Source organism: Pterocles gutturalis, unplaced genomic scaffold (genome assembly GCF_000699245.1).
Source record: "Pterocles gutturalis isolate BGI_N339 unplaced genomic scaffold, ASM69924v1 scaffold17261, whole genome shotgun sequence".
Classification (NCBI taxonomy): Eukaryota; Metazoa; Chordata; class Aves; order Pterocliformes; family Pteroclidae; genus Pterocles; species Pterocles gutturalis.
The window spans coordinates 12,091-39,645 of NW_010098345.1; the positions used below are offsets into that span (position 1 = coordinate 12,091).

At 38.1% G+C, this 27,555-nt stretch overlaps 1 protein-coding gene across 1 annotated transcript; it reads left to right on the forward strand.

Annotated features, from left to right (window-relative positions):
* Window positions 1-281: 281 nt before the first annotated feature.
* On the forward strand, window positions 282-27,411 carry LOC104457686 (UDP-glucuronic acid decarboxylase 1; the record flags this gene model as incomplete). The annotated part of the gene is made up of 8 exons (XM_010072692.1): window positions 282-325; window positions 3,099-3,147; window positions 4,699-4,742; window positions 7,985-8,045; window positions 12,911-13,091; window positions 23,282-23,386; window positions 25,011-25,070; window positions 27,290-27,411. Coding segments are annotated over 8 exons (666 nt in total), but the record flags the coding sequence as incomplete, so codon positions are not given.
* Between the last annotated feature and the right edge of the window lie 144 nt (window positions 27,412-27,555).

A 27,555-nucleotide genomic window follows, 5' to 3' on the forward strand; every position in this document is an offset into this window, starting at 1 on the left:
AATATTGATCAGATAGTTTCAGGTGTGCACTGGGATAGTCTAGTCCTTTTTTACTCAATTACTGTATTTTCATACTTTTTTTGTAGTCTCATGTAATTGCATCAGAATCCCTCCCATGCTCTTAAACTGTGTTCTAGTCACTTGCTGTGTGTATATATATCCTGTATTTAACTTATTTAGGTAATTTGTGATTAACATATTTAATATTATTTTAAATTCTTTCTGATGATAATAGGAAAAAAATTACCTCGTACTGTTAGATGACACTGTAATGTTCTCTTTGTTCTTATTTTCCAGCTGTATGGGGAAACTTTGTCAATATGAGGTAATGTATATCATTTTTGTATTGAATATCCTTATCTGAAATAAAATTAACTTACCTTTCCCATCAACATGTATTGCTGTATATCAAGTAGGGAGAAAACAGCAGCTCACACTGTTGTCTGGATGGTTGCTAAGCAGCTGATACCATTTTTTAAATACAAGGTGTTCAGTCTCAAAAAGGGTTGTACGTCTGCTGCAAATCTCACCCAGGATCTTACTCACACTTTAGTTTCTGCTTTTCTTTACACAAATTCATCTTCTGAGTTTGGATTTTTCAGGCAAGTTAGTTGATATAGCTGGGCACATAGGCTTGGATTCTGCTTTTCCTCAGCACAGATCTGACCATATCTGAGTGACAATACAGGCTTAAATATTGAGGACCAGCAGATCCTCCTCTGCTTGCCATAATTATGTTTATGTACCTAGAATTAGAAATGTGATTTTGAGAGGTTTGCCTCCTCTACAGTTGGTTGGGAGAGAATCTGATGGTTTAACTGCTAAAAAGCAAAAAAATATCCTGCACTGTCCCCTAGAATTTTTTTCCTGAGAAACAGGAGGGCATAGCATATGCAGGCAAAACATGCAGATTTTCACAGCATTTCTGCTTGCATGCAAATGTTTGTCCTCTGGGAAAATTCACCATGAAGACACAACCTAAAAAGAAGGTGAAGAGAATATGAGGACAGTTTCTGTTCCCTTTAACAAAGTCTTTGTGCATAGAGGACAAAATACTTCACTATGTTTTGCTAGTAAAGAGTTTTGCCTTGCTTAGCAGCACAGCGTAAAGAAAGTTTGAGGAAAAGTAAGAAAAATAATGGATTTTCTGTGGACTCTGATTCACCCAGGACTTACCGTGGGATCTGTTGCTGTCCCAAGCTGTCCACTTTATTCCTCTTGGAGTTTCCCACCCTTGCCCCAAAGAGTGTTCAGCTGTTAGGCAAACAGCTGCTGAGCTGCTGCAGCTTGCAGATGGAGATATCATTTAGATTACCATGTTATCATGACCAGCAAACTCTGGCAGCTTAGCAGCTGTTACGTGATCAGCTGAGTATTTCCAAAGGATGAGAACCTCACAGAGAGGTTTGAGGAGGGTAGGTGGATGTGGGATCCAGCATTTTCAGTCCCTGATAAGCTGTCCTTACAAATTCTGCCATTAGCTGCATCTGACTTCTTACTTGAGATGTCTCTTATAGAGCTATCAAGGGGAGAAACTTTGTTTCTGAAGGTCTGATATTGGTCCTCTGCCAATAAGATTGTCTTTGGTAGGAGGAAGAGCTCATTAAACTGCAGAGTGCCAGTCCTTATGTTCCAGGATTTGTGAATAAACAATAGTAGGAACCTTTTTTGAGGGGACCTTTTAAATACCGTGAGGCGTTTTCCAAATTGTCCTTGCTCATTTAGCAGAGAGGAAAGACTGTATTCCACAGGTTGTTTGCATAGCTTTTTGTAAATTTGTTATTTGTGAAAACATTTGAAAAATATCACAAGAATTACTTAATATTGCTTCTTTGTAGTAAATTTTTGTAGTAAATTCATAGTATGTTAACTGGAGGCTTTTTATTTGCCACTGTTACAAAAAATTGCAATTGGTTTTGAAAAGGTGGTTCAGGGTCTGTGTGTCTCAGTGTAGGAATTTACTACACTTTTTACTGATACAACAAAATGAATTTGGTCAGTAAGATTTTTGCCTCAGTAACCGACTGAACTGACTCTTTTAGTATGAGTGTTTTACAGAGGGATATGAAGGGAATCATTGCTCTGACTTCTGACAGTGTGGCATATGTATATCTGCTTAACAAAGGATCTTCTGTTTTTCTAGGTGTAGTGACTTTGGGTCCCAAGTAAAGGAGCTCTGTTTTATTTGAAAGAACTCCATTTTATGTTGGATACCCATGAATCCTCTAGTATGCAAAAACTTACTAATTTCCCTTTCAGAGGGTTTAAGTGAAAAAAAAAAAAACAACTATGCAAACTTAAGGAAAATTGCATAGACTACATGCAAGAGGTAAAATTTAAAAATACATATTCTACACTTATAGAATTTTGCTGAAAGAATGAATGCAACTCATTGAGATGCTTTACACAATTAGATGCTAAATACACACAGATTTGTGCAAGACACCAACTTCTTCGACAGTACTCTTTTCACAAGTTACCCTGACATCCTTCATTCTTGGCCCCATTTCAAATGACTAACATTTGTGTGAGAAGTCAGTATTACCTATCAGATGGTCACTTAAGACAAGTTTTATTTTAGAGGTTTTTTTCCCTGATATTTTTAAAGGTTCAAAGTCAAAGCTAGATACATGTGCTTTTCTCTCTTTTTGATTGATACTACAGTTACAGTTGTGGCATTAATGGAAAATGTTTTGTTAGCATAGCTGTAGCATACAGTACACAGAAACTCTCAAAGAGACATCTTATGCATTTGCATAGTAAAGCTACACTCAGACATTTCTGTTGACCCACTCTTAGTGCAGTGATTAGACACTTTTCTACAATGAAGTTAATTTTCTCTGTAAAATGAATGTAGTCTTTTTTGTTATTACTCTTTGCTGTGGCCTTGGTTCAGTTTCTGCCAAACTTGATTACAAGACTAGCTGATTTCAGTGGGAATTGGACCATCCAGTTTCATTTGCTCCGAGTATGTTTTAAAAGTAGTATTAACTTGGGATGCTTTGAAGATACTGTTTTAACAGGAAAATCATGTTACAAGTGCAGTGGAGCAACTGTTTCTTAGGTATGAATTATTTTTTTTCCTTTCTTAACAACAGGTCTCTTCAAGAAAATGGGGATCAGAAGGTGGAAAGTAAAATAGAGGAGGTGAGTTTGCTGATAGTTGTAGTCTGTTTTGTCTTGAGGATTCCATTTCACTCATTTCATATTGAAAGGGTGTATGTAAGTTTTTGAACTGTTCTTGTTTGAGTACTCTTGTATGAGTTCCTAACAGATCTGTGACTCGTTTTATTTTTTTCCTCTATACCTTTCTTGAAAGCAATAGCTCTACTGTCTCATTTGCTGCAGACACTGTGGTAGAGCCCTCCTGAGAACTGTTTTTTCTTACTGAGTGAAGGATATACACAAATTCTTTCCTCTGTTGCCCTTAGAAAATGTTAAGTATGTATGTTTCATTAGAAATTTGAAACCTCCCCAAAATACTTTGCTTTGTTCTTAACTAGTGAACAAAGATAGCAGTGTTAGACTTCCATTCTAAAAACAATAAAACAAGGAATTTAGCAGATACAAAAGTCTTTGAGGTCAATACTCCTTACCCCTTGTGTGGGTGTGTGTGACTGCAGTAGTGTAATCTGGTCTGCCTAGTATTCCAACAGGTTTATGTAGGAATCGTTCCTCTCAATACAGTGGGAAGCCCACTGAAATTGCTTAAAATCAGTGGAAAGATTATGTTCTTAATTTATGTCTTATGCATTCCTTTCTCTTTTTTTCTTTTTTCTTTTTTTTTAATTCTGGTAAACGTTGCAACAAGCGTTCTGAAAATCCCAGTTGTTTAAGAATGGTCAAATGCTTGAAATTCAGTGGGTAGATCAGAGTTACTACAAGGTCGGAGAAGTGGAGCATTTCTGTGTCTTGTTCTTAAAGCTTTAGTTGTACAGTGTCTTGAACCATCAGAATAAATATAACTGTTTCAAGAACAATTTGCTGCTCCTGCTGCTGAAAATTGGCAGGGCTGTTAGAAATTTGGGTTCTGTGATAAAGAACCTGAAACTTACGCTGACTCAAATGATTCTCTCTTTTAAAGCAGTGAAAGTGAAAGCAGAAGTTTTGGTAGGTGAACTGTATCTTCTAAAAAAATTTCCTTTTAATATTTTTTAAAAAGCCTAGCTATACCCTCAAATCATGATGTAAAACATATTTTAGATTTTTAAATATGTTTCTTTAAATTCACATACCACATTCTGAGGGAATTATAGCCTTTGCACTGGAGCTAATGCCTCAGTTTCTGTGTCTGTGTACTATTAAGTATGTGTATCTCCTCTCAATTTAAATAGCTGAGGTTTTGCTGACTGTCCTGTTGTGCTGTTGCTCAATGTAGATTTCCTTTGACAACTTCAAACAAGTCATAGAAATAATAACATTGGATGTTCTTATCAACAAGCCTTGAGGGGGTTTGTTTTCAGTGGTAATCTAAGGGATTTCACACTGTACCAGGTGATTTCATTTTTGGTGAAAAAGGTTCAAGGGTGGGTTTTTTTGACATAAAGGATGCTTTAGAGTGCAAGTTTCTTGAAGTATCTTCAGTGAAGCTCTTGATAGGAGACTGCCATGATTTTTGCTCTAAAGTAACTTCCTATATGCATGTTTTGTGATGTGGATTTTGTTCTTCAAAGATTAAATGTTATTCCTTTATTTTAGGCAGTTGCACCTCTAAGGGAGAAAATCAAAGATCTAGAAAAAAGGTATGTCTTTTGCTAAATTTGTGAAGCAGTTAAAAAGCACAATTTCTGTGCTGTAGTGGTCAATTCTGTAGTTGTAGGCTTGAGAAGTGTTTTGTGTATATCCCCAGTACTCTTCGATTTTATCGTAGCTAAGTGAGGATGGGGCCTTGAATGCTGGAAGACATTAATGCTTAAGGTATTCAGGTTGATTAATCCCACTGAAGTAAACTGAGAGTGCTGGATTTTTGTAAAGTTCAAATCCTGTGGAGGAGTTTACTGGTTTGAGTCCAGCTGGTGAAGGGATTACCATGGTTTAGTAAATCCAACCCAGGTATGTGCCAGAACATGTTGGTTTTAACTTTGAGAGACTGAAAATTTGTTTTGCCTCGCATTTCCCACACTTGGGATCAGTTGCTGTGGTTCAGTGATTTGCTTGGGAATCTTAGTCTGTGCATGTGCTTTGGATGAGCCCAACTGACTCGTTCCTCTCAGGATTTGTGAGGGAACGTGTTATCTTGGATTAAACTGGATGATGCAATTGAGGAAAAGCAGACAAGCTTTTTGATGAGCTGCAGGTAATAAGTATGTGCAGTAGCTCCCCAAGCACTTTAAACTGATGTAGTTGTTAAAAAAAAAAAAAATCCAAGCCTGATCCATTTCTCCCTGGCTGCTTGTGTCCACCCTGCAACATCTTTTCCTCACTTTCATGCCAGCAGAACCACTTCAGTGCTGATAGTAAGCTGGATGGGGAAACCAGACATTTCAGCCTCTGCAAATAACTCCCTTGCTTCCCAGCCTGGTTTGTCTTTCCACTTAGATCGGTTCTCCCATCTCAGTGTCCCCATGGACAGATGCTTTTAATGACAAAATGAGATCTGGAATAGGGGTAGGAATTGACAGCTCTGGCAAGGATACTGCTGCTTTTGACAGGGGTACTGTTTCCCAGGTGGCACTGTTAATGTCCCAAGCAAACAGCTAGCTGAGAATGCTGCATTACAAAGGGCCAAGTCTGGACTTACCCAAACAGTACCAGCAAGCCTGGGTGCTTATGTATGGCATCCTGGTAGCTGTGCTCTCTTCCTCTGGAGAGGGGGGCAGAATCCTATTGCTCCTGGCCAGAGGTGTGACTGACACCTGCAGTGTTTTGAGTTCTGTCTTGACAGGGAGCAGTTGCCCCTCCTCCTCCCACCCCTCCTGTGCTGTAAAAAACAAACAAACCTCCCTCCCCCCCAAAAAAAACCCAAACCAAAATTAAAAAAAAAGAATAGAAGAAAAAAGTTGTCAGTTCTGTTTTTTTACAATTGATTTGAAAGATTCAGTGACCTGCCATGTGCAATTCTTTTCAGTGAGAATACTGATCTCATGGCTCATCTCTTAATAGAAGCCTCAACTTCATGGATCAAACTAGGTGATCTATTGGCACCATGAAATAAATTGCAGAGTCCATCACCTGTAGCAGTTGCGTGTGATACTACCATACCAATTATAATGGTTAAATTATAAAGTTTTGATGTTCAGATGAAATTTTTGATGTAATTTCTCTGTTCAGTTGACTTATTTAATCTTTTTGATAGCCCTGTATATTTTCATCTTCATTTGTTGGCAATTCATAGAATCATAGAGTGGCCTGGGTTGAAAAGGACCTTAAAGATCATCTAGTTTCAACCCCCCTGCTGTGGGCAGGGTTGCCAACCACTAGAGCAGGCTGCCCAGGACCCCATCCAGCCTGGCCTTGAATGCCTGCACGGATGGGGCATCCACAGCTTCTCTGGGCAACCTGTTCCTTTGTGGCCCTCCTCTGGACTCATTCCAAGAGCTCCATGTCTTTCTTGTGCTGGGGACCCCAGGCCTGGGCACAGTACTCCAGATGGGGTCTCACAAGAGCAGAGTAGAGGGGGACAATCAGTATTCAGGTGTTTCCTTCTGCCACTCCCAGAGGACCTTTGTGGGAGGGTATCCTGATGGGCTCTTTTTCTTATAATTGTTCTAGTTTTCCAAATGAGCAGTGAGCTGTTGGGTAGAACCATTAAGTTACAACTTCTCCTTGGAGCCATCTACATGCTCTTTTCTTTTTGAGTAGTGTTTGCAGTGTATTGGTGAGTCTTGTTTCAAATGTCTTGCAATGAGGAGAAAGCATCAAGATTTTTTTACTTCTGTATGAGCCTATCTGGGAATTATGCTTTCACAAAATGTGGGTTTATGAGCTCTTATGGCCTATATCAACATATGGGCTCTTATTGTTGAGTTTTTCAAATAGTGTAGCCATTTACCTCTGCTGATTCAACTGCATGTGGGTTGTTGCAATTAATAATTTTTGAATTTTATTTCTATGTAAAGCGACAGTAAATAACTATTCACTGTCAGATGCCTAAAGGCTGATTCTGCTTGCAAAGCTTACTCTCTAGTGTCAGGGGTTTTTTTACCTCATAAGCTGATAAAACCTGAAAGCAAGCTATTGTCATACTTTTAGGAAGCAGGGAAGACAAGAATTCCTTAATGCTAGTCTCATGATGAGATTGTTTAACGGAAGCTAAAGTTGGAAAGTTTTTATTAATAATTTGCACAGCAAAAGCATTGCCATGTAGTCATCAAAGCAAGCATTAGCTCAAGATAAACTCTATGTTGTTGCCAAAAGATGAACATTCAGCTGGATCAGTTTCAGGTGCCTGTCCACTGCCTCTAAGCAAGCACTAGTGCAATGGAAGGAGCAAAAATGGTTATCCTTTTGGCAGTAGCATGGCTCCATACTGGATTAATGTGACCTTAAAATAGTGATCTTAAAAATGGAGGAGACTGACTTTTAGCTTCCAACATATTATTTGGCACTTAAGTTTTTTTTTTAAACTGCATAAACCTCTTGTTATTGTTGGATTTGCCTTTCTCTCACAGGAGGGCTGTCTTACATGTCTGCGTTATACTTATGCACTGCTATTTCTCATTGCTTCAGCTTAAATCAAAGAAATAGGGTTACCATTAGTGACCTACGTAGTGATATAAGGCAAGTGTAGGTAGCTTCTTATTTTGGACTTCCTGCATTGGTAACATTGGAAGATTCTGCTACCATATTTCCACTATCCAGGAAACTGAAAATGGCTTTCACTCTGGTATGAAAAGTTGACACAAGTCCAGAAGCATCTGTACTTTGCCTCTGAAGAATGGGAGATGGTCAGAGTATTTTTCATATTTCAAAGGCAGATATGTGAAAGAAGCAGCAAGGCTGAAACTTACGTAGTTTCTCTTCTTTGTTTTGAAATGTTCTGTAGTTTCACCCAGAAATACCCCCCAGTGAAATTTTTATCAGAAAAGGATCGCAAAAGAATCCTGGTAAGTTGGTTTTTGTTTGGATGTTGTTTTTGGGAAATGAAAAAAAAATCTGTGGAATGTAATCAGTCTTGTAGGATTGATTCAAGACAGAAGCAGGAATAAATTACCTTGGATGTCGTATGTACTGCACAGGGTTTAGAATAGTGCTTCACTTACCTTCTGTTGGTGTTCTCAAACTCAGCATATGGATAATAGACTTGGGCTCTGGTTTGGAGGTTTGGCTTGCTAATGAAGCTACTGTTCTCTGCTTGTTAACATCTCAGGAGTGCATTTCCAAGGGGTCTCTGTGTGTGCTCCCAGATGGCTTAAACTTGCAGAAACTGGGAAACTTTGTAGGCAGAAAACCTTGTGTGACCAAATTGGACAAAATCTAGTTATAAGGCTAGAAAAACACGTGTTCTGCAGCACTGTTAAGAAGGACCAGTTAATTAGATTGAGGAAATGTTCATCTCTATGTTATCTTCTCTGTTGTTTGTGGTGTTTTGAAGCATCACAGGTGTTTTAGGGAGGAAGAGAAGGGCAGATTAAGACAAGTAGTTGTCCAAGGCATTCTTAAACTCAGCGAATTGTGCTGCAACATCAGCTTTCCAGTTTTGTCTACAAATGCATTTGAAGTCAGCTAGCTCTTCTTGAGATGTATAAATAGGGTAGGAACTTCTGCCCCTGTAGTAAAGAGCAAAGTCTGGGATGAACCCTGCTAAGTGCCTAACTTACTGGTGTTCTCTTCTGCTTTGACTTCAATATTTTGAAGAAAAGCACTGAAAAGATGCAAATAAAAATAAATTTTGTTTTTACTGTGTTATCAGACAATAGTCTTTATTGCTGTTGCAAAGCTTCATAAAGAATAAGTGTCATCAAATTAGTTTAGTTTTGCAGTGTTGTTATGTCATTTTTATGACAGTCTGAAGGCGATAGACCTGTAGGGTTCCTTTTCCCTTGTTGAATATGGAAGATACGGTGAGGAGAATACCAGAGAGAGGCTTAATTCTAAAAATTCCTAAACAGTGTATTCATGTGCGCAAGGGTAATAAAGTTACCTTAATGTCATGTTTTATGTGTAAGCGAGAAGATGCTTTCAAGAAAAGTGTCAGTGCAAGCTGTTAAAAGGTTTTGGAGCTCTTAATATTCACTTTCAGAATTTGCCACTGAAAGGTACTGGATATTTTGCTGAAATCAGTTGCTTCAACAGAGATGGCAACTAGTTGGAATAGGAGTGTTTTCTGCTGACCTGGAGGTGAACAGCTTTCTGGTGTCCACATATTTTGTAGAGTTTAAATTACTCAAGAGAGAGCTGGCCAAAAGGATGAGCAAGTTGTTGAGCCGTTTTCTTCTCTGTTGTGATCAGGGGCTAGGTCAGTGTGAACTCAGATTGGCATTCACAACTGCCATGTGGGCAGTTTCATTCTGTTACAATGTTGGTGTCATAATCCTACAGGAAATGATAATCCATGTTCTTCTGAGTAGCTGAAGTCAGCATATAAAGGATTTGTGTAAACCTTGCATGACACTTGGAAATTTCTCAAGAATTGGCAAGCCAAGTGATCTTTGGTACGTGATTTACTAAAATCCATTCTAAATGCTGATTTGTTTTTTTTTCCTTCTGAATGCAGTCTCCAGCTGTAACCTGGAGATAGCCACAGCACTGATGTGTTCAGACAACAGTTCTAGCAATTTTTCTTTTAATTATGCTGCATCTATATGGAGATGATTGCCAGTAGGGGTAGTATTTCGGTTGAGACTACGTACTCTAGCATTTTCATTCAAAAGAGCTCAGGTCTTCATCCTGTTATGCATGATTTATCTATTTGCTTAGTCCTCTGAAGTGACTAGGCCACAGGCTTTCATATGCAAGAGAAGGAATTATTTTAATATTATGGAAGATAGTGTTGACATTGGTTCAATATGTTGTGTGGGTTTTTTCTGAATTGAATATGGTAGACCGATAAAAGCATAAAATAAAAAAATATCATCTCCATATGAGGCATTAGGTGTTTTCAATCTAACTACAGAGAGCAGAAATGCACCCATGTAACAAATAAACTTTTAAGTGCCTTTGGTGGAGGAAATGATCCAGTAATATTTGTGCCCTTTAGTAGACGCTGAAGTTACCAAGCATATTGGCACTACTAAGTAGTTAAATATTTTTATTAATGATGTCTCAATAAAGAATGCCTATTTAAGCCCCTTGTGCTGGTGCTTCAACTCTGATGTGGAAATGATTCACGTACAGTTTATTATTTTGTAAATGAATATGTCATTGTGATTTGCAGGAAGTCATATTTAGAAATGTGAAGTATATTGACCTTGCTTTTATGAGAGATTACAGGAAGGTTATACAGAGAGCTTCAGTGATAAATCATCTTTTCTTTTTTAATGTAGCCTCAAGTAATGCTGAAAAAAATAATTTACACAGTTGTTTACTTTTCCAGGGGAAATTCAGCTCCTTTTCCAAGTAGTTCTTTATCTAATACATATGGAATTGATATGTTAAAGCTAACGTAGATTTATCATAAACACTACTTACAGGTTTAAAATAATTGGAAACTTCTTTCCAGACAAAATTGGTTTGTGCTTTTTTTTTTTTTTTTGCTTGCATGTAGCATAGAAGAGTGCTGTAAGCAGTGCATGGTTAGGTTATGTTTTTTTCCAAAAGGGAGATGTGGAAGAAGATGTTTTCTTTTACTGCACTGAAGACATACTGTGAGCATCAAGTTTGTCTTCTCTGGATTCCTAGAAATGGAAATAGCAGCAGGGGATTTCCTTGGGCCTCAGTTAAAGGAATAGGTTCAGCTCATCTGCAGAAGACTTTTGTCCTGATCACCACAAAAAGGCAAAACCCTTGGAACATTCAGCAAGGGTGCAACTCCCTTCCAAGTCAAGATAGCTTATGTCAGTAGGTTTTCCATGCATGTTATTTTTTCCTTGGTAAAAGTTACTACTCTTCTTCTTTACTTGTTTACATCATTCTGCCAGCAACCTGTTCTTCCCTCTTGTCTGTTCTGGGGCAATGGGAGCCTTGAGATTATTTATTTCTTTCAAAGAGGGCTTCTCATAAATCCTCTTTCAGTTCCTTGACAAACCTGAAGGGAAATCACATATTGAATCTGCTACAAGGAGGCCCTGACAAACCCAGAAGAATACTAAATGGACCAACTAAATGGTTCTTTTATTAACTGGTACTTAAAATGTCTTTGACGCACTGGTGGCCCTGGATTTTTAATAAGAAAAACAAGTTTGAGAAGTGGACATTCAAGTTTTTACAGAAGAAAACAGTTGTAGTTATCTCTTTTCCGTTTCAGTTTTTGATAGCTTTCTTTTTGCCTTTGTGTCTTTCCTAGTTAAAAAAAAAAAAAGAAAATTTATGCTAATCTGTCTTTTTTCAATAGTGGATGGCGGGGGAGTGGACAGGATGAATGTTTAGGCTTTGACTAGTTGAACGTGAAAGAACTTCAGGCATCTACATCCTTCACACAGCACTTTGTCATTGTAGCACACGATCCATTCATTAGATTCCTGCTTGACAATTACACCGTATCCTTTTCTTGTTTGGTTAGCTGAATCACTTTCAAAATGTTAATTTGATCATACAGTCATATAATATAGCTGATGCCCCACAGGGCTTTTACAAGGCCCTTAATTCTTTGAGAGTGGTGATCTGTCATTTCTTTGTGTGTTCTTGAAAACAGTTTATGAAATGCAGAGAAAAAAATTGCTCCTGTAAATATGTCTGTCTGGATGTGTTGCACAACTTGCAGTTCTACTACTTACTGTGTTGACTGCTTCAATATGGAGTTAGTGATTTTTTTGTTTGTTTGTTTGCTGTTAAAGACTGAGGTGCAGAAAGGGAAAAAATAATGAACTTCCTTGCTTCTTCTACATTTGCAATGGAACAAACAAGAGTGCAAGGTTTTAAATATTTTATTTCTGCTTATTTCTTTGCAGTGAAACATCATAAAGTTCTAAGACAGGCAGATGCTGTATGTCAGAGCTAATGATATAGAATAGAACGTTTTCAGTTGGAAGGGACTTGCAACGATCATCTAGTCCAACTGCCTGACCACTTCAGGCCAGAATGATGTGGTATATGGATGCTTTAAAACACAAAAGAAATAATTTTGGTTTTAGCAGATATTTCAAATGAGAGATCTTCAGAGACTTGCTCTCAGCTAAGAATACCCTTCCTTCCTTCCTTCTCTGAAAGGTGAAGGAATCATAGAATGGTTTGGGTTGGAAAGGACCTTCAAGATCATCAAGTTCCAACCCCCCTGCCACGGACGGGGACAGCTTCCACTAGACCAGGCTGCTCAAAGCCTCATCCAACCTGACCTTGAACACCTCCAGGGATGGGGCATCTGCAGCTTCTCTGGGCAGAATTTGTGTTACGTATTTGGAACACCCAACATGTCTTCATTTTAAACCAGACAAAAGCTGGATTTGACATATTTGACATTATAAATCTTACATGAAAATAACCTGGCATTTTGTCATCCTTTTTCTGAGACATGGGAATTGCAGAGAATTCTTCTCTTAGCTTTTTGGTCTTTTTAGGCCTTGCTATCGCATAAAAGGGCACAATCCAATTTGAAGGAAAAAAGGAAAACTATCTAATTTGAAAAAGAGATCTTGTTGATGTGAATGGTTAGCTGAACTTCTAGCCTGACAGTAATGAAACATGTCAAGAATGTTGCTTGAAATTCTTAAAGCTGTAAATATTGGGAAAAAAAATTAGGCATGGAAATGGAGTTGTTTCCCCTGGAGTAAGCAAAGATCTGAAAGCTACTGTTCTCCTTGTCTTCATGTTTGTAGACTTTGTCTGGTGTTTCTGTAAAAAGAAAAAGAAATTTATACCAACTGTCCTAACGCAGATAACTGGAGGAGCAGGGTTTGTGGGTTCTCATCTTACTGACAAACTAATGATGGATGGCCATGAGGTTACAGTTGTGGACAACTTCTTTACGGGCAGGAAAAGAAATGTGGAGCACTGGATTGGTCATGAGAACTTCGAACTGATAAATCATGATGTCGTTGAGCCCCTGTACATTGAAGGTGAGTAGTCTCTGCTTTGGTATCTACACTTTGTTGTGCTTTACCCTCATAAGTATGTATGTCTGTAAAGAAATGAAATTTATGCACTGGCTTCTGGATTGATCTAATACCTGTATGCTTTATTTATCATTAGCCTGTTTTCCTGTGACCAGCATGGCGTGAGAGATTCAGAATGCTTTTGTCTTTGAAATCAGTTCTTCCTTTCTGACTGGACAGGAGGAAGAAAATCTTAAAAACTTCCTAATGTGACTGATTTTACGAGAAGGCAAGATGGCAGTGGGTCAGTCTGTCTGTCCCATCCATTGTCCTTATATCTCTGTGTGCCTGCACAGGCTTACACACACAGTCTGTGGTCTAGATGTGTCATGAACTGAGAAGTTTTAATTCAGGGCTGCAGTTGCCCTGGACGACGTGCATCCTGCAACTGGGTATGTCAGTTGAGAGGAGGTTAAGCTCTTTCAGAGGGCAAGTCAGCTCCCTGTCGTTAGTTGCCTTAAGTGTCTTTGTGGAAAAAATTGCTCCTACTTTAGGTACAAGCATTTCACAGCCTGTAGAATAGGAAAATGGCAGCACTGAATTTCCTCAGTTTGCAACAAAAAAAAACCCAAACCAAAACAAACAAAAAACCCCTAAATAAAGAAGGAAAAAACCACTGCTTTGAAGAAGTAGAAGTGACTCAACATCTAAACTATCATAAACCTCAAACTATGATGCTAAATTGTAAGACAGCATTAACAGCCGTATATGGGATCGTTAGACCCTCTAGAAGATCGGCCCTTTTAGGTTCCGGAACTCTTTTGCTCTGGGTCATATTGATCCAGGTGGTCGCTCTCCCAAGGCCTTCCCCCTCCACCCCAGTCAGCTCTTGATCTGGGATGCTCGGACTGTTATCTCCGTTCCGTGAGTGTGGTTTTGGGACTCTCCCTGATCGGGGATCATTAGCCGGGAACAGGCTGAGCCTTGGTCATTGGGTGGGGGGGCAGTATCACTCTGTATCACTCATTTGTATATTTGTATATAGTATTATTTTCAATATTATTGTAGTTTAGCTATTAAATTGTTCTTATCTCAACCCACGAGTCCTTTTTTTTCCTTTACCCCTTTAATTCTCTCCCCTATCCTCAGATGGGGGGGGAATTGCATGAGTGGGTGGGTGGTTTGGCCCCCAGCCAAGGGGAAAACCCATCACACCCTATATGAGAGAGATATGCATTTATAGACTTCTTTGGGGGTGTATATGTATATAGAGATGCAATGAAAACATTACTCAAATTACGCTACAGTTTTGGTGGGTTTGCTCCATCCCTTTAAAACTTTGTACCAACGTAGTTGTTTCTTTTTTAAACAAAAAAAAATCAGTGGTTGTATTTTTTTTTTTATTCTTGCTGAATTCTAATGGATGGAATTTCACAGGGGAAATCTCTAGCAATTCCATCTTTTGTATTGTTGCTTGTGATTAATTCCTGGAAACACTAGTGAAACAGTCCTGCAAAAACAGTCTAAAATCTCTAGCAATTCCATCTTTTGTATTATTGCTTGTGATTAATTCCTGGAAAGACTAGTGAAACAGTCCTGCAAAAACAGTCTTGTCTGCTCTGACAATGCACTGGTTCAGTTACTGCCTGTTATTTCACTTTGAACTTCTTGTTCCACTGACAGGATAATGGGACTAGGATCTTACTAATTGGCTTCAGGTGCTAGTAGCTTATACCTCATCCAGTTTGGTTTGTCAGCTTTCATAGTCTTTCCCCTATGCTACATGCTTTTTGACTGATTACACTTGAGATAATCTCGGAGAATTATCATCATTGCTAGGATTGTTGCCCAGTTATTAGGCACTAATGAATGTAAATTGAGATCCTTCAGTTACCTCTCCCATGTTCTATGTAGTTATGACACCAATTCCCCATTTTGTACTGACAACAAATTATAACATGTTATTCAGTGGGTAGTTTATTGAATGTCTTCTCATCCTCCAACAGTGTAAATTAAACCTGGTATGGCTAAATGTTAAAATTAAATTAACTTCAATATATTAGTATAGGAACTGATGAAATTTCATTTCAGTGCAGAATTTATAGTCCAACATAGGAAGGGGGGAGGAAAAAGATGAGGCAGTGAGGAATAGTTATTGTAACAGATTTACAAGTTGGCATATGGATCAATACTTCTTTTCTTAGGCAGAGTTTCTCCTTTCTACTTGTAGATAGAAGTTGGAATGACTGAAGTAATGGCAAAAGAAGATTTGTATCTAAAGAATTCCTGTTTATTTGCTGTCCTGTTTAAACAAGGTCATATGAGGTGGTTTGACACTTAAATTCCAGAGAGAGTAATCAGTGCCTTATTTCTGATCTAGAAAGAACAGTGTTTGCACTTTTGATATGGAAAGTGAGTTTAGTCTCAAGATGCGTAGCTTTCACTAGATCTCTTGGTGCATTTTTTTTTTAGCTTCATAGTGATGCCTACGCACAATATGTCCTGTCTGAGTCATTATCTTTGATCTTTGACATGAAGCAGCGCTCAGCATTCTTGGATCTTGATCTAGATTGGCCAGAGACAGTAATAAATTCCCTAAACACACATTTTATTTCTTAGCCCTGTGGTAACTGTAGTTGTAGTGCTGAAATACTTTCTGCTCCTCCTCCACTAGGATTTTGGTTGCTTCTAGCATTTCTAGCTTTCACTTAGGCTTTTTCAAGCAGAAGAACAAATGCCCTGAATTCTTTAATAGAATGAAAGTAGTTTAGGAATCTTGAAAGACAGAAAATAGTAAAACAAAGAAGGAAAAGAAGTCTGAAAAGAAAATTTTCAAAACTTTGCATAATAGTTGTATTAACCCTTTTATCTATTGTAGTTGGGTTAAGTGTTTTTAAAGTATTTGGGATTTTTAAAGATATTTTCATTTTAGCCTAACGCATGTTGAGGTTTAATCCACTAATAAACAGGGGTTTTTTTTGAGAGGAAGACAATTTTCTTTCCTGAAGGGTGGTATATAAAGAAAAGAATCTTTTATTACTCTCTTCTATATTATCAACAAAAGAGTATAGAAATCCATCCTTGCTTGTTTATGCCTCATTCTCTACATTCTTTAAGATTACGAGTTCCCTAAGACGGTTACTGAGGGCACTGTGGCTCATGTTCCTGCAAACCATAGTGTAAAGACACACTGATATTAGTTGGAGAACAAATGAGAATTAATGCTTTTTCTGGTGTTACTGTGATCTGCCCCACTTCAAGGTAATAGATAGAATTGCATTAAAAACTACCAAGTGGAATTTTAGATTAAATAGGTAGGTCAGAAGTAATGTACTTAATTTGCGTAGTGACTTGAGGATTGGTACTGTTTTGTTTAGGCCTGCCTTTGCATTAGAGTTGACTGTGTGTTTGCACTAAAAAAAATAGTTTTCATTTTTTAAGCAAAAAAAATACCAACAAAAAAAACCAAAAAACAGCCCCCCCCAAAAAAACCCCTAAAATACCCCCAAACTGTACACTCTCCCAAATCCCCAAAAAACCAGACACCCCAAAATTAAAGCCAATTTCAAGGTGACATTGTAAGATGCAGTCATACCGCAAACTGGACTCCCAAAAAGGAAGTAATACCTTTTAGTCTTCAGTATTGAGGTCTGGTTATTAACTGCAATTAGGTGTACACACCTTCTTGTTTACAATAGCTACGGCAGTTGAATAAAACTGGAATAAATCAGACAGGTGTGCACAGCCCCTATTCTTCTCCCTCTGGTGTTTCTCCCTACTTCCTCAGCAACATTTGGAAGCCTTAAAACAGTCTTAGAAGGTGATATATACACATTCCCTCTACCCCCAGCCATCTCTTGCATCTGAAAAATGTCCTTCTCAGCTGAACTGTTTCACAGTTCGTATGAACACATTTAGGTCTTTGGTTGCTTTGTGGTTTTTTTGTGGGGTTTTTTGTTTATTTTGTTTTACCACGCCTTTCACAAATTTGAAACAAAAACAGGCCTGAAAATGGCACGGATTTCCAATCAACAGTGGAAACAGTTGACTTAGTTGAACTGATTTCATTTCCCCAATCACAAATGCACAATGTTTTGAATGCTTTATCATTACATAAAAAATGATGTAGCTTAAAGATCCTCTTCCCTTGGAAAGGTGTTCACAGTAGTCCTCAAAGGTTATAATTTTAGTCATAAGGCTTCACTTAGAGATGTTTTTTCTTTTTCTTTACAACTTAATTAGATTGCACTACCCACTTTGGTTTTGAACCGAAGGAGCACAGTTGCAGAGCAGGAATTTTGTTGGTGGGCTCCAGCATTTCACTGCTTGAACAGGAGCTCTTGGTAAAATATCAGTAAATATATCAGTACAATACTTCTAAAATTGCAGTGCGTGGCAGCTGAAGGCAAATAGGTTATTTCTTTTTGGACAAAGTAGTGAAGGCTAGTTCCATTCTGACATTCAAAGACAGACTTTTTAAAACAAGTGCAAGTGCACTGCCTAACTAGTGTAATATGAAGTGACAGAGGAAAAAAGTGTTCGTAAGTGGTAGGTAAGGATGTATTTCATCACTTGTGTCCTGAGATTAATTGAAATAATTTATGTGAAGATCGGTTAAACAGACCTGTTTGGGTTTGGCCTTGGGTTTTTGTGGTGTGGTGGGGTTTTTTTTATTATTATTCTTAATACAAGCAGTCGTGTTTCTGACAAAACATTTCTTAAATGTTGGCTCTGTTTTCAGTGACTTGTGAATGCAAAGGTAGTTTGGGCTCTTCTGACTTTCACTGAAAGTCTTTCAAAATGATAGAATAAAAACACATTTTGAAAGTTGAGAGAAGTGCTTTAAGTATGCAACACATGTAGTGACAAGGAGATTGGCTTTTAGAGTTTTCAGAAGGTATGAAGTTGTTAGTAACAGGCATATAGGTATATAAAATAACATTATTTATAGAACTTTATCAGATCATTGTATTGACTGGGACTAAAAATGCTTTTATTCTTAAGGACTTTGCTGACTTGTGGGTCTGAGTTGACTTTAAGGCTAAAATCATGAGTCTCACAAAATTGTCTGTAGCCTTCTCGTGAATAACAGCTTTCCAGAAGTCTAGATGATAACATTTTAGTGAACACTGTTCCACAGTATCCCATAATTGTTCAGTCTCCAAGTCATTTCACAGGTAACTTAAGGGACATACAAATACAGCTTCTAATTTTTTATGTGAGCGCCTTCAATATGTTGCTTTTTTTTTGCTTGAGTACTTCCAGATTTTACTCCCCCTAGTCTTCATTCCCTGTCCCAGGTACTTAATACATTCAACTTGATGGTTTTAAATTGCAGAATTAGGGAAAGTCATGACAAGGCAGAAGATAACATATGCTGCTTAATTGTGTTTGTCCAGAGTCAATTGTAGTGGTGCCTGGATCTCTTGTGAAGCTCTCCCAAAACGTCTTCAGTATGAGCAATATGGTAAACCCTTATAAAGTTATTCTAGTTTGCTTTACGTTACAGGAAACATTTTTAACATCAGGAAGATGACCTTATATTTGTAGTCCTTTTTAGTTCAGTGCAATAGAAATGTCTTGCTTCACTGGCCTGACCTACACTAATGGAATTGGCATAGCTGATCTTTACAAGAAAAGTCCATATGGTTAAGCTGTAGAAACTTGTTTGCACGCTCCTGATCAAAGCTTTTCTGCTTAGTACTTCCTGACTAGCAAGTACAGTGATGGATGCAGCTGCTTAGTGGACTTAGTGACCTGTTTAGTTCTTTCTGGTACCATGACACATGTTGAAGGCAGAAATTGAAGATGAAGGTCATTCCTTCGTAGGAAGGAATGTCACTTCCTGTCGTAGGAAAGGTTGTAGATTCTACCCTTAGTATTCATTTAGGAAGCACGCAGAACACATGCAGTGATACAGCTGGAAACTTAAAACATGGTATGAAGGAAGGTAGTTTTATCGCAATATTTTGTAAAAGTGAGTGGTTATATTGATCATACTTGTTCAGCATTAAGGTGAACACAAGAACAAACATTTGTGTCTGGATTTAGGTATTACAGATTCCATGTATACTGAATTATAGGGGAGTTTTGAGCGTTTCACATAGAAAAGGGCACAACTGACAAATTTCAGTTGCTGTTGATCCTGCAATATACTACTAAAGCTTTATTTATGCTGAGCACAGATTTCTGTATTTGTCACTCTGTACGTGATGGTTTGAGTGTTTATACCAACTTGTGTGTCTGTGCTACTTTGAAATGAATTTAATTTTTTGCTTTTTTTCAGCAAAATTGTAACATGAAAAATTTGTTTAATGTTTATCTTATCGCTAAGTCTACCATCCTGTGCTTGGTAAACTACTTCTTGCTGCTGTGTTCACACAGAGTTCTAGCCCCTGATGCGAGTTACGTACGAAATTTGCAGAATTTTATTGTTATAATTTGTTCTTTTATGGTCCTTACCTATCTACATAAAGCGTTGCACAGCCTTTCGTAGACTCATAGAATGGTTAAGGTTGGAAAGGACCTTAAAGATCATCGAGTTCCAGTCCCCCTGCCATGGGCAGGGACACCCTCCACTAGCCCAGGTTGCTCAAAGCCTCATCCAGCCTGGCCTTGAACACCTCCAGGGATGGGGCATCCACAGCTTCCCTGGGCAACCTGCTCACCACCCTCACAGTGAAAAATTTCTTCCTAGTATCTAATCTAAATCTACCCTCTTTAGGCTTATACCCATTACCCCTTGTCCTCTCACTACACCCCTTGATAAAGAGTGCCTCCCCATCTCTCCTGTAGGCCACCTTCAGGTACTGGAAGGCTGATATAAGGTCGCCCCAGAGCCTTCTCTTCTCCAGGCAGAAGAACCCCAACTCTGTCTGCCTGTACTCACAAGGGAGGTGCTCCAGCCCTCTGACCATTCAATTCAACCACAGCTTATTGAAAACTAGATTTAGAAAAGGTTATGAAGGAATAGGTAGAAAGCAATAGCATGAAACTCAGGTCAGAGTTCAGCTCTGCATTTGCTGCAGGTGGCTTTAGCTGTTGCTTTGCTCATTTTTTTTAGCCACTGCTTGAATTAACTTGCTGCCTGCAAGCAGCAGTCAGCAGCTCCTATGAACGTTTCTTTTGTCAGCTTCCAGTCTACCCCTTTCCTTTGGTTTCATGACAGTATTGTGCTGTTGGAAGAGGAAGCTTATGTTCAGAGGCAGTTACATATTTCATTCATATTCATGGCTCATCTGTGGGAGATATGTCACAGTTTAACAGACCCATTAAACTTTACCCCATGCTGCTTCTTTGTATTATTGCCCCAACCCAAGAAATCCTGCAAAGTAATTTGATTGAATATAATTTGCTGAAGCTTACATGTCAGCAGTGACCAAAATAAGGATAAATTATTCCACATTGTACTTCATCACACAGAACAATTAACTATTTTAATGTTGTAGCCATAATCCTAAAAGTTTCAGTTGCATTATCTATGCGGGCAGGGCTTTGAATCAAGCCTGTGCTGGGAGCTCACTTCCTCCAATGCTTGCTGTGTCAGGCTGTCTTTGGATACTAATTGCATTGCTACTGTAGGTTGCCTTCTGTGAAAAGTTCTCTTCTGATGCTGCGCTGGAGTTGATAGTGAATGGAAGCATCAGTTTCTGTTAATATGAGAGCAAATAGCAGAGCAATCTGCTACAACAGTCTGTCTTTTTTATGTGATAATAAGTCCTCACCAGTGTGATATGTCTGCCAAGATGGTATCTCCAGCTTTCTGGGCTGTTTTGATAACTTCATATTTGATTTGGTTTTTTTTCCTGCTAGTTGTGTCTCGTATACAGCCTGCGCTGTTTCATTTAAATAGAGAAAAGGAAAATTTAGACGAATTTGCCTTTTTTTTTTTAAACTCAAGGAAGCTTTTACCCTGGTTTTAGCAGAATGACGAATTTAAAACTGTAAAAAAAGTTCATTGTCACAGACACTGTGAAAATTAAACATAACAGAGGGCTAATGATAATCCATACATTGTCAAAATGCAGCTTTATTTTATATTGCAGTCATTTGTTACTGCTTGTTAATTATTAACCACCTGAGAAAATGGTTAAAAGAAACATATTTGTTTGAGTGTACCATTTGACCAAGAGTGTTCTGTTCTAGGGCAAGACAGCCTTATCTGACTTAATATTGTCTTCTGTCAGAATAGCAGCTAGTCTTGACTTTCCCAGGTTTCAGCGCTGAGTCTTCTTAAACCCAAACTTCCTTTTTGTTAACACAAGGAAGGAATCGCTTTCCTTTCTTCCATCCTACCATTCTAATTCTTATATTGTTCTTTGACTACTTTTCTTGGATGACCTTGGTAGGCGATTTGTTCTTTTTCTTTCTTAAGCATCACTGTGTCTTATTTTTTCTTACGTTTAAGGGGGTTTTTGCATTTGCTTATCCATGCTTTTTTTTTCAACTAGCTCTGGCTAACTGTGATTCATGTTACACAGAAGACAGAAAACATTTTAATATTTATAGTTGTGCTATGAAAGGCTTGCAGGGTGAGGTTTGTTGAATATCAGATACTGCTTGTGAAAATGAGTCCAGTTTTTATTGCTTTGTTTTTATTATAATTTAACAAAATTTCCCTGTAGTACCTCCAGCCTTTGCATTCTTATGCAATGCATTTTGCAACCCTGATATGCTGAAGCTGATCTCAAAAGTTTAGGCAAATACTAATTTAATGATTATCAGTATGAATCAACTAATACATTGGATTCTTTTAGGTTTCGTATTTTTAAACTGATTCTGGAATACTGCACAGCTTATTGAGGGTTTTTTCAGTTCTTTAAATCTGCTGGGGTGAGCTGAGCTCTTTGAATTTCTGAAGCAAGAAATGGAAGCTTTCCTGATGGCCTGTTACAAAAGCAAAGTTAAATTAAGTCCTGTGTGCTTGCTTTCTTCGTATCAAATACCATTTATGATACCTGTATGTGTCTGCTGAACTACCTTAGTAGAAATTACTTCCACGCTTGTTCTGGAAATAAACCGTTTTATGAAAATGGGTAAATAGATGAAAATAAACAAGTAAGCCTGGTACTGGATGAATAGACAGCACATCACAATTGATTTAGCTTAAGATAGAATAAACTGCAGTAGAAGAAGGTGGAGAGAAAAAGAAGCAGTGATTGATGACACATTTGGCCTTTGAACTTAAAATCTCTTTCAGCTTCACTTTCTTTTCTCTCTTTGTTCTCTTGTGCTAGGAATAATTTTTAAATTAAGAATCCTGGGGTTTGAACCAAGTCTGTGCTCCTGACAATGGCGTAATTGTTTAGTTTTGTTGTATTAGCCTCTATTTTGCTGTTGTTTTGAATAAATATTTCCTATGGGTGTTTTGAATCTTTAGGTTTGTTTACCCTGCTATCACAGAAATGCAGCAAATATAATTAGTTAATGCTGGGACTTGTATTACCTGGGCAATCTGTTGCCAATACCCAAGCTACCTTATTTTAAATTAGGGCAGGTATACCTTCACTGATTGTAAGATAATGTCTGTATGTTGGTCAATTATATTTCATAATTGGGGGCTGGGGACTGAAGTCTCTGTATTGGAGATTTTTTTTTATTAAGCTAAAATGCTATATTACCTAAAGCATAGCATAGAACAAAGGCAGTAGGTAGGGGGAAAAGGACAAAAGTTGCATGCCCGTGTCTTGGCATATATATTTAAAATATAAATATGATACTAATCCATTAATATTTCATTGACAAATGGTTTACAAGTAAGAATATAGTGTTTATTTTTCCCAGAAGGTTCCTCCTGGTATTAAAAAGTGTTGTCATCTTTGCTTGGGATTTCATTTAAGAAAAATACTGAAGCTGTGATAGTCACTTAAATGTTGCATATACTTTTGCAGCTTCTGAAGTACTTATAACTAAAATTTTTACAAGTGGAAAGTGTCAACACCCACACGGACTTCTGTATCTGTATCAACAGTGGTGATATGTACTGTGCTTTAGGTTTTGTGGTACTAAAAATTAAGTCTTTTGTTGGGTTACAACAAGTTAGCATATATATCATCTGTAGGCAGCAGTATAGGAAGTGCTGAATTACAATGCTAGGAAAGGCAGAAAGAAATACTTGGGTTTTGACTCTAATGCTTTCTCATTTAATATGTTACATGGGAAAATAATAATAATAATAATGCTTTCTTCCCCACCCCCCCCGCCTTTTTCTGTAGTGGACCAGATCTACCATCTGGCATCTCCTGCTTCTCCTCCAAATTACATGTATAATCCTATAAAAACATTAAAGACCAACACTATTGGGACATTAAACATGCTGGGTAAGTGGAAATTTTTTTCTTAGTAAACTTTGTTAGATATAATGTAACTTGGACAGCGTTATTGGAGGGAGGGAATGATGGAGTAGATGAGTTGAACATTTCAAGAAGTTGATTCTTTTAGAAAAATAAGGTGGTTTTTTTTCCCTCTCTTTGAAGATTTTTGTGTTTTAAATGTATTTGCAGATGAACTCTGACCACGCGCAAGTTCAGGTATCAAAGCACAAGAACTTCATGCCTGTGACTTAGCTATGGAGTAATAACTGTGAAGGAATTATAGAAGTCATAGAAACAATTAAGAGCATGGAATTTTTATAGCAAAGTTGTGTCCATGGCTGCACTTGTCACCTTGGTGACTGTGGAACATTACCACGAATGACTGTTCCTTTTCACCACAGCAAATGTTGAACTAGGTGGAACTGCATTGGCTCTGTAAACCCTGAAAAGCAGTACTGCACCCTCTTATGCATGCCTTGGCTAGCAAATTCCGCAAGAGCGTTTAATGTCTAGCTTCATGCTAGATAATTACAAGGCAACATTTTTCAACTTTGTCTATTGGTTTTGATGCTGGGAATGGGCCTATAAGAAGAAGGCCTCAAGCCTTCACTAGTTTTTCCTCCTATCTGCATATGTTGCAGCTTGAACTGGGTGTCAGTGATCCTAAGAGTTACTATGAGGCAAAAAAAAAAACCAAAAAAACAAAAAAACAAACACTGGGCTTTACCTCAGCTGAGTTTGTTGTTTGAGTGATACCCTAGTGAGTACAGTTCAGAGAGTTAAGTGATTTAGAAGCTGTTGAGGTACCAGACAGTTGTATGGCATAGATGAGAGACTTACTTGGTTTGCCATGCCAACTTGAAGGCAAGAAAGTAATTGTAATGGAGTGCAGAATAATCTCGAGTGATGGGTGGGATCATCCAGGCTGTTTAAAGGGGCATAATAAAAGGAAAATTATTGATTTTATCCTATGACATGTTATTCTGTATCAGTTTCTTTATGTGGCTTATCTTTAAGTTTTGGTAATCATGATATAGTGTGTTGCTTCAAGATTTTGATTTCATAACTGGAACAGTGTATGCTTTCCTTGGTTTTTACTTAGAGTGTAATATATTGAGTTCTTGGATCTGTGTTCAGTGTAACTTGTGGGTGCTGCTCTCCTGTTTCTCAAGTCTTCTAGCTTGGGAGTGGGAGCTATGGATGTGATTTACAGCTAGATTTATCCACTGAGAGAAACAAAATTCTCTCTAAAATTATGTAAAATGGGATCAAATTGTTGTGGTTTGACCCACTTGGCTAGACAATTTGGGTCACAATCCTCACCTGAGATTGAATCCTAAGCCAGTAATTGTAGGCTATGTTCCCACCCAGCTTCTCCTGCACCTGCAGACACTGGCACAGCAGAGAAGCTGAAAAGTCCTTGACTGTCCTGGCAGTGACTATGAACGTCAGTATGTTATCAGCCTTTCCCTCAGCAAAAATTCAAAACATAGCATCACAGCAGATACTATGAAGAAAGTTAACTCTGTCCCAGCTGAAACCAGGACATGCACTAAAGCAGTTAATATGACTGAAAGATTCTTGAACTTGATCTAATTATGTTCTTCTTTCCCTGTTGCCCAAAATTTAGGTTTAGCCAAACGTGTTGGAGCTCGGCTGCTGCTGGCCTCTACATCAGAGGTGTATGGAGGTAAGAAGGATAAAACAATGTTTAGAGCTCTTGAGATCTGACTCTGTAAAAGGATATTTACAAACTTTTTCTTGAATGATTGATAGCTTTTCATCACTGTCTGAGCTTGATTTCTTTATCAGATATACTGCTCGCAGCTGAAAATGTGGATACTAGTACTTGCCTTAAATCTCCTGTCAGAGTGGTGGAAGGAGGCTTGGACTTTGTAATTTTCCTATGTCTTAGTTTATGGCTCTTTTTCAAAAGGGCTTGTGGGGGAATTTTGAGTGTTCAACTCTGATTAAAATCCAGATGCCATAATGAAAACCTGTGAAGGAAGATAGTTTCAGTAGCAAATCTGCTTCTCTCTTCCTAGTGTGTGCAGCACAGTGCAAGAAACAAGGATATAACCTCCAAGCTAAGACAAAATAGTGATTGCGTGTGCATGCTATTGTGGTGTCTGATAAAACATAATATTGAGCAATGGTGCCATATCTTGCCTTCTTCCTTTTGCTGTTGCTAAGAAGTGAAGTAGCAAGAGAATGACTGATAGAACTGCTAGCTGGATGCAATGAGAATCTTTAGTACTTCCTTGGGGTGTGTGACATACTGTGTGCCTACTAGAGAAACCTTGTGCTGTTGTGAACTCTTGTCTAATTGATCGTAGCGGTGTTGCAAGATTAATAGAGGCATGGAGGCACAGTCACCTGCTCAACATCAGTAGTTGTGAGAGTCTAGGCTTTAAAAAAAAAAAAGGAAAAGGAAAAATACTCATCTCTGTAACAAGATAAAAAGCTTTGAGGAAAGACAAAGAGCATACCTCAGGGAGTACACTTCTGGTGGAATAACTTCAGTCAAGAAGACTCAAAGCAAATACCCAAGCAAGATGGCTGGGCAGACAAATAAGCAGCTTGAGTCTCCCTTCCATTGTCAGGCTCCACAGAGAAAAATGGTAGCCCCAAGGATTCTTCTGAAGTTGAACAAACTCCTTCTGAAACAGAGAACCAACAGGCAAAAAAATCCCCAGGTTTTGGAGCCTCAGTGCTCTGCTGCAATCTTCCTAAAAGAAAGACTTCGAACTCCCATTATCAGGCTTTGTTGTGTCAGTAAAGCCAGTGAAGAGAGTCTATTCACATTGTACTCAGAATAAACAGATGAAGTAATTTTGCTAAATAATAAAGGACAGAAAATAAAGTCAGAAATTGTCTGTTAGCTCTTTCCACAGGAGTTCTCAAAGCAGTGTTGTATAGAGAGTTTCCAAGTGCTTCATAGGGCTGCCACTGACAGAAAGGAGACAGAAACTGAAGCAGCCTTCCAGATCACAGCACCTTCTGGGGCCCTTTTAAGAATGCTCCAGGCTTTTATAATAATGTAAAACCTCTCTGCATTTGCATTTGCTCTGTGGCTCTCGTATGGCAGGAGTTCATCTGTAATCATGTCTCTGAGCAGCGTAAAAACCGCACATAAAGCACGTACACACACACAGAGCTTCCTAGGAGATTTTTGATTGGTTGGTTTTTTGTAATCAAGAACTTCTGTATTGGATCAAATCAAAGGATTGTCTACGTAAAAACTGCACATAAAGCGCGTACACACACACAGAGCTTCCTAGATTTTTGATTGGTTGGTTTTTTGTAATCAAGAACTTCTGTATTGGATCAAATCAAAGGATTGTCTAACCTGGTTGTCTGTGCTCAGTGATAGCTAGTAAAATGCTTAGGATAAAACAGACGAAACATAGCAAATACATTACTCTTTCTTCTTTTAGAAGTGCAGTACTTCTTTCTCCATGATGTCCATTTTTCTGTCCTTCTTTCTTATTTTATAAAATTTGAAGATGCTGTGCTTTCTTTTTTTCCAAATACAGTAAAAAGTGCAGCCTACATAACATAATATTTCCTCTGAATTACTTTAGATAACGGTCTTATTTATGGCCTTGAGGTAGTTTGTCTTTGCAGAGAAGAGTTGAATTTAACCCTCAGTTCACACACTCTTTTAGGAGAAAGCAGATGATGGCTGTTGTTTGCTTGTACTCAGTTATCTTACTAGAGTCTCACATCTTCCATCACTGTTATTTTTGTGGTTCTATTGAATACACTTCTAAGGAATGGTGTTGGAACTTAATATTTTTTAAATACATAATTCAGAGAGTATTACACCAGTGATCTACTGAAAGATACATTATATATAGTCGCCTACTTGATAGAAGGTCACTTAAGCTGTTGTTTTTTTCCATGTAGATCCTGAAGTTCACCCTCAAAATGAGGATTACTGGGGCCATGTGAATCCAATAGGTCCGAGAGCCTGCTATGATGAAGGAAAACGGGTTGCAGAGACCATGTGCTATGCATACATGAAGCAGGTATTAAACTTGTATTAGATTCAATGGATTTTCTGTATATTATGGAGGCCAAATGTGTGGCAGAACTGGAATATGTGTATTTAGGGGTAGGAGGGGCAAAAGAGAATGCCTTGAGTAGGAGCGTTCATACCATAGCTGCAAAAC